General features: G+C 53.3%; 1 protein-coding gene across 2 annotated transcripts in view; it reads right to left on the bottom strand.

Annotated features, from left to right (window-relative positions):
* Nucleotides 1-364: 364 nt before the first annotated feature.
* Nucleotides 365-12,685, bottom strand: part of LTN1 (listerin E3 ubiquitin protein ligase 1) — a 178,268-nt gene continuing 165,947 nt past the window's right edge. For both annotated transcript variants that reach the window (XM_032973360.2, XM_032973359.2), the window contains exons 21-32: nt 12,430-12,572; nt 11,600-11,738; nt 11,164-11,305; nt 10,478-10,754; nt 9,767-10,013; nt 7,704-7,778; nt 6,879-7,065; nt 5,850-6,048; nt 3,927-4,153; nt 2,361-2,555; nt 1,720-1,887; nt 365-925 (exon numbers count right to left, since the gene is read on the bottom strand). In XM_032973360.2, coding sequence (XP_032829251.2) covers nt 863-925; nt 1,720-1,887; nt 2,361-2,555; nt 3,927-4,153; nt 5,850-6,048; nt 6,879-7,065; nt 7,704-7,778; nt 9,767-10,013; nt 10,478-10,754; nt 11,164-11,305; nt 11,600-11,738; nt 12,430-12,572 — 2,062 coding nt within the window. In that variant the 3' untranslated portion in view covers nt 365-862. The remainder of the gene's footprint in view (nt 926-1,719; nt 1,888-2,360; nt 2,556-3,926; nt 4,154-5,849; nt 6,049-6,878; nt 7,066-7,703; nt 7,779-9,766; nt 10,014-10,477; nt 10,755-11,163; nt 11,306-11,599; nt 11,739-12,429; nt 12,573-12,685) is intronic.

Here is a 12,685-nt window from a genome sequence, read left to right on the forward strand (position 1 = left end):
ATGTATGTTGAACTTATTTCGCACCATACGTAGACAACCGTGCTAATCGAAGGGTCGGGATTAAACCTCCCCCGGCCTCCTGTATACTAGGGGAGGTAGTTAACATCTCGCCACTGTGGCGTCGGTGGCGAGACGGAGGAATAGTGTGCAGAATTTCAGACATGGTGACTACGATCTCCAGGCTGCAGATGAAACATCTACCTTTATAAATAAGAGGCGGTGTGCACTGACTTCATTCCATAAGTATTCGTATTGCCAGCTGCCTTCATGTGTACCCATCCCTTTATGATTCAAATATTAACATTAATTCTGTAGCACTTATTTAACAGAACTGAGAGAGGCAAGATAGCACAATGACAAGAGATGCAACTGTTGTTCTTTAATTATAATTATAACTTTTATTTACCAATTACCACACGTGTTGTTTACAAGAAGGCTCCGCATTATTGAATGACACCTGTATACAAACTGGCTCTACCGGACTGCGTGTGGTTTGACGATAATGCAGACCTGTTTGTAATTCCATTAAACGTTTGTGTACACGGCTGTAGCTCCACTGGGATGAAGTCAACACGTTCAAAATATTTTTTTTTTAAAGACATCCCAGCAGTGCCCAGGTTAACGAATCACAATGCCGAAGTAGCCATCTCTCACACCAAGTCACAGGGATTCAGACTCGAAAGTGCAAACTCATGAATATAGTAAATGCGGTGTCATGTTGCGCGGCTCATGTATTGTAAAGTCTCCTTGGGGTGGAAATCAGCGGTTGCAGCTCAATGCGGGATGAGGTCACCGTGCAGTCGACGAAGTGAATGAGATTTCCCGTGGGGTGGGGGCGGTTTTGGTTGAGATCCACCTGGAGTTAGAAGAAGGTCTCCCGGCACAAGGGGCATGTGGACTTATTGCTGGACGTGAACCACTTGTACTGCAGCACAGCACGAGCACACAGGAAGGGGAGCACGCGCACACACACACACACGCTGTCAGCAATCGTCACCGTCACGTTTCTTTTGCAGAGTGTTTTGCTTGAAGGGCCTCGAAACAAAACCCGCTCTCAGCTCTCTCGTGATCCACGCTTCTTAAAGACACCAGCCGAAAAACAGCTCTTACCGTGCAGATATGTACCTAAGCTGTACATTGCTAATGTGAAGAAACATTAAAGTTAGCATTGAGCTCCTGCAAAAGGGTTCTCTGCTGACATTGCTGCATCGATCTATTAAAGTGTGTGGGTGGGATGCCAACTACAATTGAATTGATGCCCTCATCATCGATGTCATCCCCAAATGTCACCGCCGGCCCCCACAGACGGTTTTTGTCTCCCCTCCCCCTCTCGTCTCAGTGAACCCCCGCACCCCCTACAATGACAAAGATCCCCCGTATAGCTTCAACAGGCTGTTGGGGCAAGTGCTGTTAGCGAGCACTTATGAAGGTTAGCACGGCACACGGGGGGGGGGGGGGCGGGGGGGTTGAGTGGCTAGCATCATGCCCGGCTCCATTTGTCTCCCGAGTGGCGATGGTTAGATACCGCACCAGGGACTCATTTGAGACTGAGTTCACCTAGGGGTTCAAATAATCATCACTGGTGTTGGCCGTGAGCGGGATCTGAACTCTACTCACCGGCTTCGTAGCGCAGCGCCCTAACCGCTACACAGCTACTGCTCCCCATACCCCCCCCTACCCACACCCCCCCTACCCCCACCACTCCAGCCCCGCTCGCACCAGGCACGCCGCGTGGAACTTCTTGCGGCACGTGCGGCAGGCCTTGCGCGGCAGGGAGTAGTTGGAGCCGTGGATGACGGAGTAGCAGATGGTGCACTCCTCCACGCCCTCGAAGCGCTTGTCCACGTTGGACTTCCACAGCGCCAGCCCGTCCATGATGCTTCCGTTCTGAGGAGGGGGAGGGGGGGGGTGGAGGAGGGTAACGTGGATGGGGCCAAGCTTACGTGTGTAGCTACAGCGGTTCAGGTGCACGGAGGCCAGGTGGCTCAGAGGTCAGTGGTAAGCTGGCACCGCTGAGGACCCGGGTTTGAATCCAGGCAGTCGCCTGTGAATAAACCAAATTCTCCAGAATGATCTCAAGCCCGGCCAACTTTGACTGCACGCAATATTGGTGTCACTGTCATGCATCGAACCATTACTCTCAGTGGCATAGCAAGTGGGAAAGTGCTGTCCCATACTATGGACCAAATGCCACTGAAGTAGTTTTGCAATATCCGCTTGCGTGGGCTGTACTCTCACTGCCCAGAGAGAGAGAGAGAGACCCAACTGTATACTTGGTAGTGGCGGTTAACACGCTGCTATGACAACGGCTGTCAAGGTGCAACAGCGGTGGGTTGGCAGAGCTGCGGTCTCGCCCATACCTGGTGCGTGAGGAAGGTGCTCAGCTGCAGCATCCAGTTCCACCACTGCTGGCTGGCGACCCCCACGCGTTTCCCGCACTCCACGGCCACCGGCCCCAGCGGGTGGTTCGGCGGCAGCGTCACCACCAGCTCCATGTACACCTCCTCCACGTTGTACGTGGCCACCACCTCACGGGCCGCGGGCCGGGCACGAACCTGCGGAAGCCGCGGCGACGGCCGTGATTATTATTATTTTTGGTCAATTTTATTCGATCGCGGTTGCCGAGCGCAGGTCCAAAAAAGATGGCAAAAATTCCAAGCGGGACAGAAGCAAACTGACCAACGTAGAAGTGAGAAAAGGGTCGCACGTTGAAGAAGACAGCCTGATCACGATGCAGGCAGTGGTGAGAAGGAAACCGGCACTATTTGGACACGTGTAGGATGGACAGCAACAGGAAGATTTTAAAGTGTGTTTTTTGAGAAAAATGGAAGGAAGCGGAAATAGAGGAAGACCTAAGAGAGAATGTCTTGACGACATCACAACAGATTGGTGCCGGAAAGATGTGGCACTACTTGAGCATATTGGCACAAGACAGGAAAGTGGGAACAAAGAGGAAACGTGCGTGGACACCTACGGGCTATCTGTCCATGGATCGTGACAATGATGAGAAACAAATGGCAAACAGCACTCTTAAGGTCGTAATATATATAAAGAGTCGATATGTGAATTGAGCCAAGGTTATAGGAGCTTGGGAAAAAGAGACGATGGGTGGGAATTCTGAAGCGGAGCAGTGCGAGGGAAGGAGACGGAGTAGTGTTTTGACCTGCCGTGTGGCGAGTGGGCAACGTGGGTGCAGGAATTCACGAGCGAAGTTCCAGCTGATAGTAAATATTGTAGTGGCAAGAGAAGAGCGATAAGGAGGCTGGAGACCCCTCCCCAGTGAGTGAATTAGTGACTGCAGTGAATCAGTGAGAGCTCGACCATCAATCAACCCGACGACTCTACGTTTGCATTCTATCAAGTGGCGTGGGGTGGGGGACCCAGCTGCTATCTAACATGGGAGTAACTGCACTGCTCTGCGAGAGATTTGTACAGACACTTCAATTCAATGTATGTAGCCAACCATGGTAATCGGAGGTGCGGAGGAGCGGAAGGAGAACAAACTAAACACACAAAGTAGTTCTAAAGACATTAGTTTTCAATCGAGATTTAAAGTGCATAGCTCCAGTGGCTTCCTAATAATATAATCGGATGCAAGAGTGTTCCAGGTGTCCGTAGAAGCGCATCTTAAAGCGCGCGATGCAGTGACCGTCTTTGTTCGATGGCGAGCCAAAAGCCGCTACGAGGATGACCGGAGTCTGCGCGATGGTTTATGATGCTCCTTGACGAGATCAGCAAGGTGTTGTGGGTCATTTGTGGCAAGCACTTTTTGCGTCATGAGTGCAACCTCATAACGTATTCGTTCGGCAAACTAGCTGCTAGCCAAAAGCTGCTGCGAGGACGTGACTCCGATCGAACACAATTGAAATACAAATGGGGGATGGGAAAACAAAGCGTGAAGAAAGAAAGCAGTGTGCTGCCCGCACCGTCATGTCGTGGATGCGCCGGCCGGTGGCCTGCACGGCGGCTATCTCCTGCGCCGACAGCACGGGGCTGGCGTGTCGGCTCGTGAAGCGCTCCACCACGCCCGACACGCGCTTGTCCTGGTTGTTCCACCAGAGGCGCACCATGGCCGGCAGGCAGCGCAGCGCTTCGGCGTACACGCAGCAAGCCAGGTGCGGCACCTCCGCGGGCAGCGCCGCGACGCCATCGTCTGCGGGAGGGGGACGCGACGCGCGCGTGTGCGGCGGGGCCCGGAGAGGCCGCACGGCCGTCGCGCAAGTCGCACGTCAACTACGATAGCTAAACTAGGAACTATTTTTTTTTTTATCTTACCAGGTAAGGCTCACTGAGCTACACAGCTCTTTTCTCAGAAGCGACCTGCCCGCAAACGATAGCTCAACAAAGTGGCTTACCGTCACGTGCGAAATTGATAGCAGGCAAATACTCTAAAACGCATGACGTTGATTTTAAATGTGGAGGGGAAAAACCGGAGGACCCGGAGGAATATCCACACCACAGGGAGAACATGAAAACTCAAAATATACAGCAGGCGCCAGGGTCGGAATCGACCCACACACTCCTGTATACCAGGCGAGGGAGTTAACATCTCGCCGCCTGGCCGATGCCTAAAACCGAGCACTTTTGCGCTAACTCTAACCTGAATGTAACCTTCAATCACAATTTAAATGTAACGTAAACCTGACCCTACCACGGATTTTAAAAGTAAATCCGAACCAAGTTGCTGTTGTCAGCCTGAAATTTCTCATTTCTGAGCAAAGGCATCCTCCATTTCCCTCCCATCCTTTATTGTTCTTGTCCAGTAGTGGCCTCCAAAGTTCATGATATAAACCCAATATCGCTCAAACTCTAACACAAGCTCTAAACCTCTGAGTAAAATCTGAGCATAACTGAATACTGACCGCTGACTGTCTCAGCGTCTGATTAGCAATGATCAACTACGTACGCCAAATTCGCACACACAGTGACGATACACCACAATGCAATTTGGATTTAAACAGCATCTAAATGGGATCGCATCTCAAGATGCTGTACAGAGACAGAGGAAGATCTTGAGCATCGATTTGAAAAGGGGCTGGGAGCCGACAGCATGGAGAACTGGGGGAAGTGTGACAATCACACACGCACACACATCTAATCTCATTTCTATTTATAGACCGTCTCACTCAAGGCGCTTGACGTAGTTTACAAAACGATGACAGCATGAAATGATGTAATTGGCGGGGGGGGGGGGGCGTACTCGGATTGAGGAATGGGCACCACGATAGAGAGGAGTACTTAGGAATCACGAAAGGGTAGGGGAGGGACGGGAAGGAGTGGAGCGGAGTGGGGAGGGAAGAGGAAGAGAATGGGCAATAGAGAAGAGGTGGAGCTTTAAGAGAAGAATGGAAGAAGGTTGAGGGGGGGACTGCTTAATGTGCAGGGGCAGCGTCGAGTCTATGGGTCAGCGTCGAGTCTATGGGCAGTGTTGAGTCTATGGGCAGCATCGAGTCTATGGTGCAGTGTTGAGTCTATGGGCAGTGTTGAGTCTATGGGCAGTGTTGAGTATATGGGCAGCGTTGAGTCTATGGGCAGCATCGAGTCTATGGGTAGTGTTGAGTCTATGGGTCAGCGTCGAGTCTATGGGCAGCGTCGAGTCTATAGGCAGCGTTGAGTCTATAGGCAGCGTTGAGTCTATGGGCAGCATCGAGTCTATGGGTAGTGTTGAGTCTATGGGTCAGCATCGAGTCTATGGGTGGTGTTGAGTCTATGGGCAGCGTCGAGTCTATGGACAGTGTTGAGTCTATGGGCAGCGTTGAGTCTATGGGCAGTGCTGAGTCTATGGGCAGTGCTGCTCAATGTACAAGCGAAGTTGATTCCAGTGGAGGGGTGCACGCAGTCTAGCCCACCTGTGAGTGCCAGTGGCGGAGGCTCCGTGAACATGCTCCGCGTGGCTTTGTCCGTGGCTCCCCCACAGCTTCCGGCGCCGGAGAGAGACGGGGTGGTCGAGGGGAGAGCCGGACTCTCCGGCATGAGCCTGAACAGTCCCTCGAGCAGGCGGCTCAGCGAGCCCTGCTCGCGGATAAAGCCCGAGTACTGCACGCGCAGCTGTGTGGGGGCGGCGCAGACGTGGGGCGAACAGAAGGACAGACGGGACGAGACGTGTGGACTTCAAAACCAAGTAAGAATTCGTTGCCTAGGACCAAGTCCATGGGAGCGAGGGCAATGAGCAAGGTTGAGCCTAGACAGTGCGTGCATGGGTGACCACCATGCACAGATTGTAATTGGGCCGTGAGGCTAAGCGGTGGACTGCAGAGGGTTGTGGAGAGAAATCCATTGTTGTACTGTAGTTCTATGCTCCAAAATGCATCCTCCCCACCTGCACCAACCTGCACTTACCAGGGTGGTGAAGTATGGTAAAAAAAACCCCATGATCGGAAGGTGTCAAGAGGCCTTCACCCAGTAGTGGACCGACAAAAAGAGCCGTATAAGCACACAATGACGATGAGGATCGTGCTGTTAATGTCGACGACGATGATGGTCATGAAAATGACGATGCTCTTGGTAAAGGAAGACACTACCCTAAATCACATCATAGCCCACCACAATATGCCGTGTTCTGTGCTGTCCAACACAAACGTAAACACTCACGAAAGAGAATTTATCTTTAAAGTCACAGTCAAGCAAATCATTACAGCACTCTCGTGACGTCACTCCGACATCGCTCCCACACGAGATCACTCGAGCACACGACATCAGCACACTCGATCGGAACCCTAAATCGATTTTGTGTTTTACTTATTAACAAAGTAACAGGTTTATTCTATACCCATTACCCAGTGACTGAATTAATGAAACGGCAAGTCCGAGTCTATGGCCTCGCTCTGCTGCTGCGAGGGGTGGGAGGGGGGACGGGGGTGGGTGGGGGAGGGTCGCACCTCTGACGAGGCGGCCTGGAAGAAGCTGAGCAGCAGTTTCCACGCGAGCAGGTAGCCCAGCGTGGTGTGGTACGCGGGCGTCAGCGGCTCCACGCGCACCGGCTCGCCCACCGGCACCGGCGCCAGCAGCTCCAGCAGCTCCTCCTCCAGCGATGCCAGCACGGACCACAGGGCGGCCGGGGGAGACCTAGCGCCGGGCGAGACGTCAGTTTGGGCCCCCCCCCGCTCGTGAAACTTTATTTCGTTGTGGGTCGGTGAGGTGGCACTCACGTACTGCTGGGACCGGAGGAACACCACACCAATGTTTGTGTCACTGTTGAGAGTACGGAAGTGGTCGGTGACTTTATTTTGATGGCAACATTTGATTGGTTGAATGATCATTTGTAATTTACGTTGATTCTTTGTGTGTTCATGCACACCACTAAGAATATGTTTTCACCTATACCGTACATGTTTAATTAAACTGGCTGCATCTCTCTTGTACGCTAGAGCACCTTTAGAACGAGTCACCTGCATAATAGGCATGCCGGATACGAGTTGTCTTGTATACAAGGTAAGTGTTGTCACCCAAATAAAAATCCTTTAAAGTTTTTTTTTTATATATATAATAAATATTTTTTTACATATGATTTGCTAAAATAACACAAGACACAATTCTGGCCACTCGATCGTGCTAGCCACAGGAAAGTCCTCATCACTCAACTCACACTACGAGTGAAGTGGCTTCACTGATAAGTCTCGACACGTGGCGACAATGTTGGGGAAGAAAGAAACCACCGCGGACGGCGTGCGAGGCTGGACAGGACGATCACGCGGGCCACTCACAGGCACGACTCCGTCTCCCCCTCGTCTTCCGGCTTTGCTTTCCCGGTGTCAAACGCCGGCAGCTCGGGCATGAGCCTGAAGAACACAAGGCGGCAGACGGCAACACAATTCAGCACCACACACGTCACACACTGGGGCAGTATTAGCAGTCGGCACGCGTGCCACTGCTGGTCCCACATACTATTCAGGGCTTTCATTCATTCCGCTATATGAAGCTGATTACTTATACATTGCTTCTCATCTTTGTTTTCTTTAACGTACAGCAGCTGTGGAGTATCTACTACTTCCGGAGGGCCAAATAGGACGTTAAACTCCGGTTGCGGGCCAAGCATTACCCACACACACACACACACCTCTGTCACTTCTGCCACTGCAAGTAACCCTTGCAGTAGCAGAAGTGAGTGAGCACAACAAATTAAAAGCAGAGGACACAAAAATATTCCGCCCCGAGCATCCGCTTAGTGCAGCTAAGACGCTTGCAGTGAGGGATACTTATTGTTTGTAGGCCATTTTTCAGTGGTAGGCCTCTTATGGTTGTGGGCCATACGAGTGGCGAGACAAATACGAGCCGCGGGCTCCAGGTTATTCACTCCCTGACGTGCAAAAACAACATTGTACCGTCATCATTTGCAAAAGCAGGCCAACGTGTACTGGTATAATAACCCAAATCTGTAGCATGATAATTGTCCGTAGCGAGTTGCAACAGGCTGGAGCCGAGGTACGGTGGTGAGAGCGCGCTGCTATGAACACGATGACCCGAGTTTCTGTGGCGAGTGATATCCGAATCGTTCCTGAACATCTCCGTTTCGCCAATAATGCACAGTGAGCAAGGGTGTTGACATGGAAAGGCCTTAATCCAGCGGTAGATACTATTACCAACCTGGCAAGCCGGGCCATTAAGCCAGCCATAATTTTGACAAGGGGATTTGACTGTATAAACAAATGCAAGTTTGAACACATGCAGATTCACGTACAGATGGATGCATCTGAATGTTAGGCATGCGAGCTCACACTCAAATGCACACACCCTAATGTACAAGTGCTTAAACGCAAACGCCCATGTTCCAATGAAGCCGTGGCAATTACTCGGGCAAACAGACATTACACATCTTCGTCTTTTCCTCCGATTGTACTCCAATTGTGCGATGTGAAGAGGCAAAATAATCCATTCACAACTCTCCGTGGCAGTGCAACATCCCGTGCAAGAGAACGGTCCATGTATTATCACAGTTGTTCTTGTAATATGTCTTAAAAGTGCCATCTCATGCTCACCAAGCGGCTCAGCAGGAGAGTGAGCGGCGCAAAGTCACGAGGTTGCTTAATTCCCGGTTACGTAATAAAAAATAGTTTGGTTTTATTATTCTTTTTTTTGTGATTTGCTTAGCTTTTATATACACTTTGCACTCTCATCGTGTTTTTGGATTGTTTGTTGTTGTAACTTTCTGACCGGCCCTACTGGACATCATGTGAAAAAGAGCTTCACAGCTCATCGGATTCCTCCAGTATGAATAGAGATTCTGATTCTGAACTCAGCCCATCATTCCAGTGGGGGTCAAACGATTGGGCACCATTTTGTGTGCAAGTCCACAGTGAATATCCTATGGACAGGCTCACTCAGTCGTAGGAAATTCCCTCCCACTGGCTCAGGTTGAGCGCTGCTTCGATGTACAATCAAGCTGGCAACCACTTTTTTAAACTGTTTTTGTTATTTATCAGGAAAGGCCCACTGAGCTATATAGTTCTTTTTCAGAAGCGACCTGGCCACAAATGAAAGCGCAATAAAGTGGCTTAAGTGGACATTTATAGCAGCCAAATAATCTAAATAATCTAAACGCATGTTTCTAAATGTGGCGGGGAAAAAACAGAGAAAAACTATGCGACCGCAGGGAGAGAGAGAACATGTAAACTCCAAATATACAGCAGGTGTCAGGGTCGGGATCGAACCCACGACCTCCTGCATACCAGGCGAGGGAATTAACATCTCCTAGCCACCGTGGCGCCCACTTTGAAGGGGGGGGGGCACCCGGTTTGCTTGCGCAACTCGTGGCGACGAGCCTCCTCACTTGTCGAGCATGTGGAAGGCGGCGAGTTGGGCGGGCCTCGCGGGCGCGCCCAGCAGGGGCGCCAGCGTGTTGAGGGCCGTCTGCAGCGCGTCCGGCAGGTGGCTCCGCTGCCCGGCCACTAAGCGCGGTGGCAGTCGGTGTCCGTGCAACTGCTCCACAGGGATGGGGCCCAGGGCCTGCGCCGCGGCCTGCAGCAGAGCCAGGCAAGGCCTGCCGGGGCCGGTGCCCGCCGCGCCCACCGCGCCAGCTGTGCACGCACGAAGATCAACAACCCCGCCCCCCGATGTGTTACCAATGCAATCGTCCATCCATCTTCATTCTATCGTCCGCCACCATCAAGTGTTCTAGATTTGTGTTTGAGCATCACTGGTTATGTGAGCGATACATTTTCTTCTTCACTTCAGGTCATCATCATCTGGCATGGTCAATCCACAGCTAGATGAAGCCCCCCCCAAAGCGGTCATCCATCAGTCCACCTGGCGTCTACACACACAAGCCGATTTGTTCATCGGTCCATCTCTGCAGTGGACATCTTGTGGGACGCATTCCAGCCATCGTCTCTCCATGTGACGTGTACTGCCCAGGCCCACTCATAATTATGTCACTAAGCTGCAGTACATTCTCAAATGTACATATTCCTATTTCTCTCTCTCTCAATATAATTCCAGGCTTGCAAGGTTGGGAGGGGTGGGGCGGGGGAACGATGCGTACCGCACAGGGACACAAACGCGGGCAGCAGCAAGCTGTAGGCTCCGTCCGCGAAGAACTCTGCCCACTCGGTGAAGAGGTGCGGAGGCACCGCAGCGGACGCCTCCTCCGGATCCACGTTCTCCGGCGGCGGCGGCGGCGGCGCGGAGGCTGCGGCAGCGCCAGGTGGAGGCGCCTGCAGGAGGTCGGCCACCGACGCCAGCAGGCGGCAGTTCTCGGCCGCAAAAGCGAGCACGTGCAGCGACGCTCGTCGCGCGTCCCCCAGGCTCTCGCCTGTGCTCTGCGCGGGAGGCGGGGGGGAGAGGGGCAACACAGCACAGGGGTCGCGGTGACACTGCGGTCACGACCTGTCCCGAATAACACACCCACACGATTAACCCCTTTTCCGTTCCAATGACGTACACGTGGTGTACATCATCAAAACGAAACCGTAACAAAAATTTAAATAAAATTACTTCACCGGAACCGAGGCTCCGACAAGGCAATGCGGGAGGGCGTGAGCCACAGTTTGGCGCCAGCCATCATGGAGTGAGGTCGTGTCCCTACAGTTCTTTGCGGTGAGTACGTCTTTAAAAACGACGGCGCTACGCCTCTCTAAATAAAACAAACGCTGAGCCGCTCGTGCGTTCGGAGATTCAGAGGCCAATGGGACCCCCACCCCCCCCCGTCGTCGCGCGCTCCGCACGAACCTGCAGCCACGAGAGCATGGAGCACAGCAGGAAGTCCCAGTGGCGGTGAGAGAGCGGCGAGTGCGCAAACAGGAGCCCACGCAGAAACCGCATCATCTCCACGTTGCACGCCACCGCCGCCCCGTCCTCGCCCGACACGTCCCTGCCGCGCGGGCAGACGCAAAGGCAAAGACCGTTTGCCACCCACCCCACTGTGTGCTGTACCGGCCTTCAGCACTTGCCCCAACAGCCTATTAATGGCTATACAGGGGACCTTTGTGTTTGTCGTCATGTGCGATTGCTGTGTGTGTCTGCGTATGCATCTGTGTAACACTGACGGGTATGAGACTACGGCGTGTCTGTCTGCGTGATGGTTAAGAGCTGTGTGCGATTGCTGGACGCGTGTGCGTGTGCGATTGCCGCGATCGGCGCGTCCTCGCGGGCGGTTGGTTCTGACCGTGCGAACAGGAAGACATCGTCGCTCTCCTCGTCCCTCCAGGCAGAAAGCGTGTCCAGCGCCCTGTGCAGGCCGTCCGTGGGGAGCTCAGACTGCGACAGGAGGCACGCGGACAGCAGGGAAAGGCAGCCACGGCCCCCTGCAACACAAACGCACGGGACGCAAACAGCCCCCCCCCCCCCAAAACTAAGTCTCACGAGGGCCGTAGGGATACGTTGCCGTCAGTGATCGCCTACTAAGGCTGGCACGGCACGTGGCGGTGGGGCCGGCAGCATGCAGGCTCGGCCACTTGAAGCACTTAACCTGGGGGAAAAGCCCAACCCAGCACAGGCACCACGCGACCTTGGCGTTGTGCATCGCTGAAAGACCCCCAAAAACCCTGGCGGAAAAGTGTCAGAATGACCGACACCACTCGTGGCGAGTCCATTGATCGAGGAGAAGAAGAAACTGTCCACCTGTCTGTTTCCCAATTTGTCCCGAACATCTTTTTCTGCCTGCCTGTTGCTTTTATGCATCCCCTGCATTTGTTTACTTGTCTGACTGCCTGCCTATTCATCTGTCTGCCTGCCTATTCGTCTGTCTGCCTGCCTGTCTTTACGAATATCTGTCTGTCAGGTCTCTACCTGTCCGTCCGGTCTCTACCTGACTGTCTGCCTGCCCATCCAACTGTCTGCCTACTGTCTCTCTGTCCGTCCATCCATTCATCCGTCCGTTCGTCCGTCCGTCTGTCCGTCCACCTGTCCACCTGTCCCGTCTGTCTGTCTGTCCGTCTGTCCGACTGTCCACCTGTCCGTCCGTCCGTGCGTCCGCACGCCTATCCGCGGACATGCCTTGAGCTCGGGTGCGAGCGTCCGGCGGGCAGGACATGAGCAGGGCGGTGGCGACGTCCACAAGCGCGTGCGCGTCTGAGCGCGGCAGAAACGGAGCAAGTGCCCACGCCGTGTGCAGCTTGGCCTCCGTGGGCTCCGAGAACCTGCAGCCGCAGCAGCCACAGCAGCAGCAGCAGCCACAGCAGCAGCCACAGCAGCAGCAAACGCGACGGCAGTCACCATATAGGACAAAAATATAAGGATCCTCCGTGTAGCC

This window comes from Petromyzon marinus, chromosome 51 (assembly GCF_048934315.1).
Source record: "Petromyzon marinus isolate PM22_M1 ecotype Great Lakes invasive population chromosome 51, UKy_Petmar_22M1.pri1.0, whole genome shotgun sequence".
NCBI classification, from domain to species: Eukaryota; Metazoa; Chordata; class Hyperoartia; order Petromyzontiformes; family Petromyzontidae; genus Petromyzon; species Petromyzon marinus.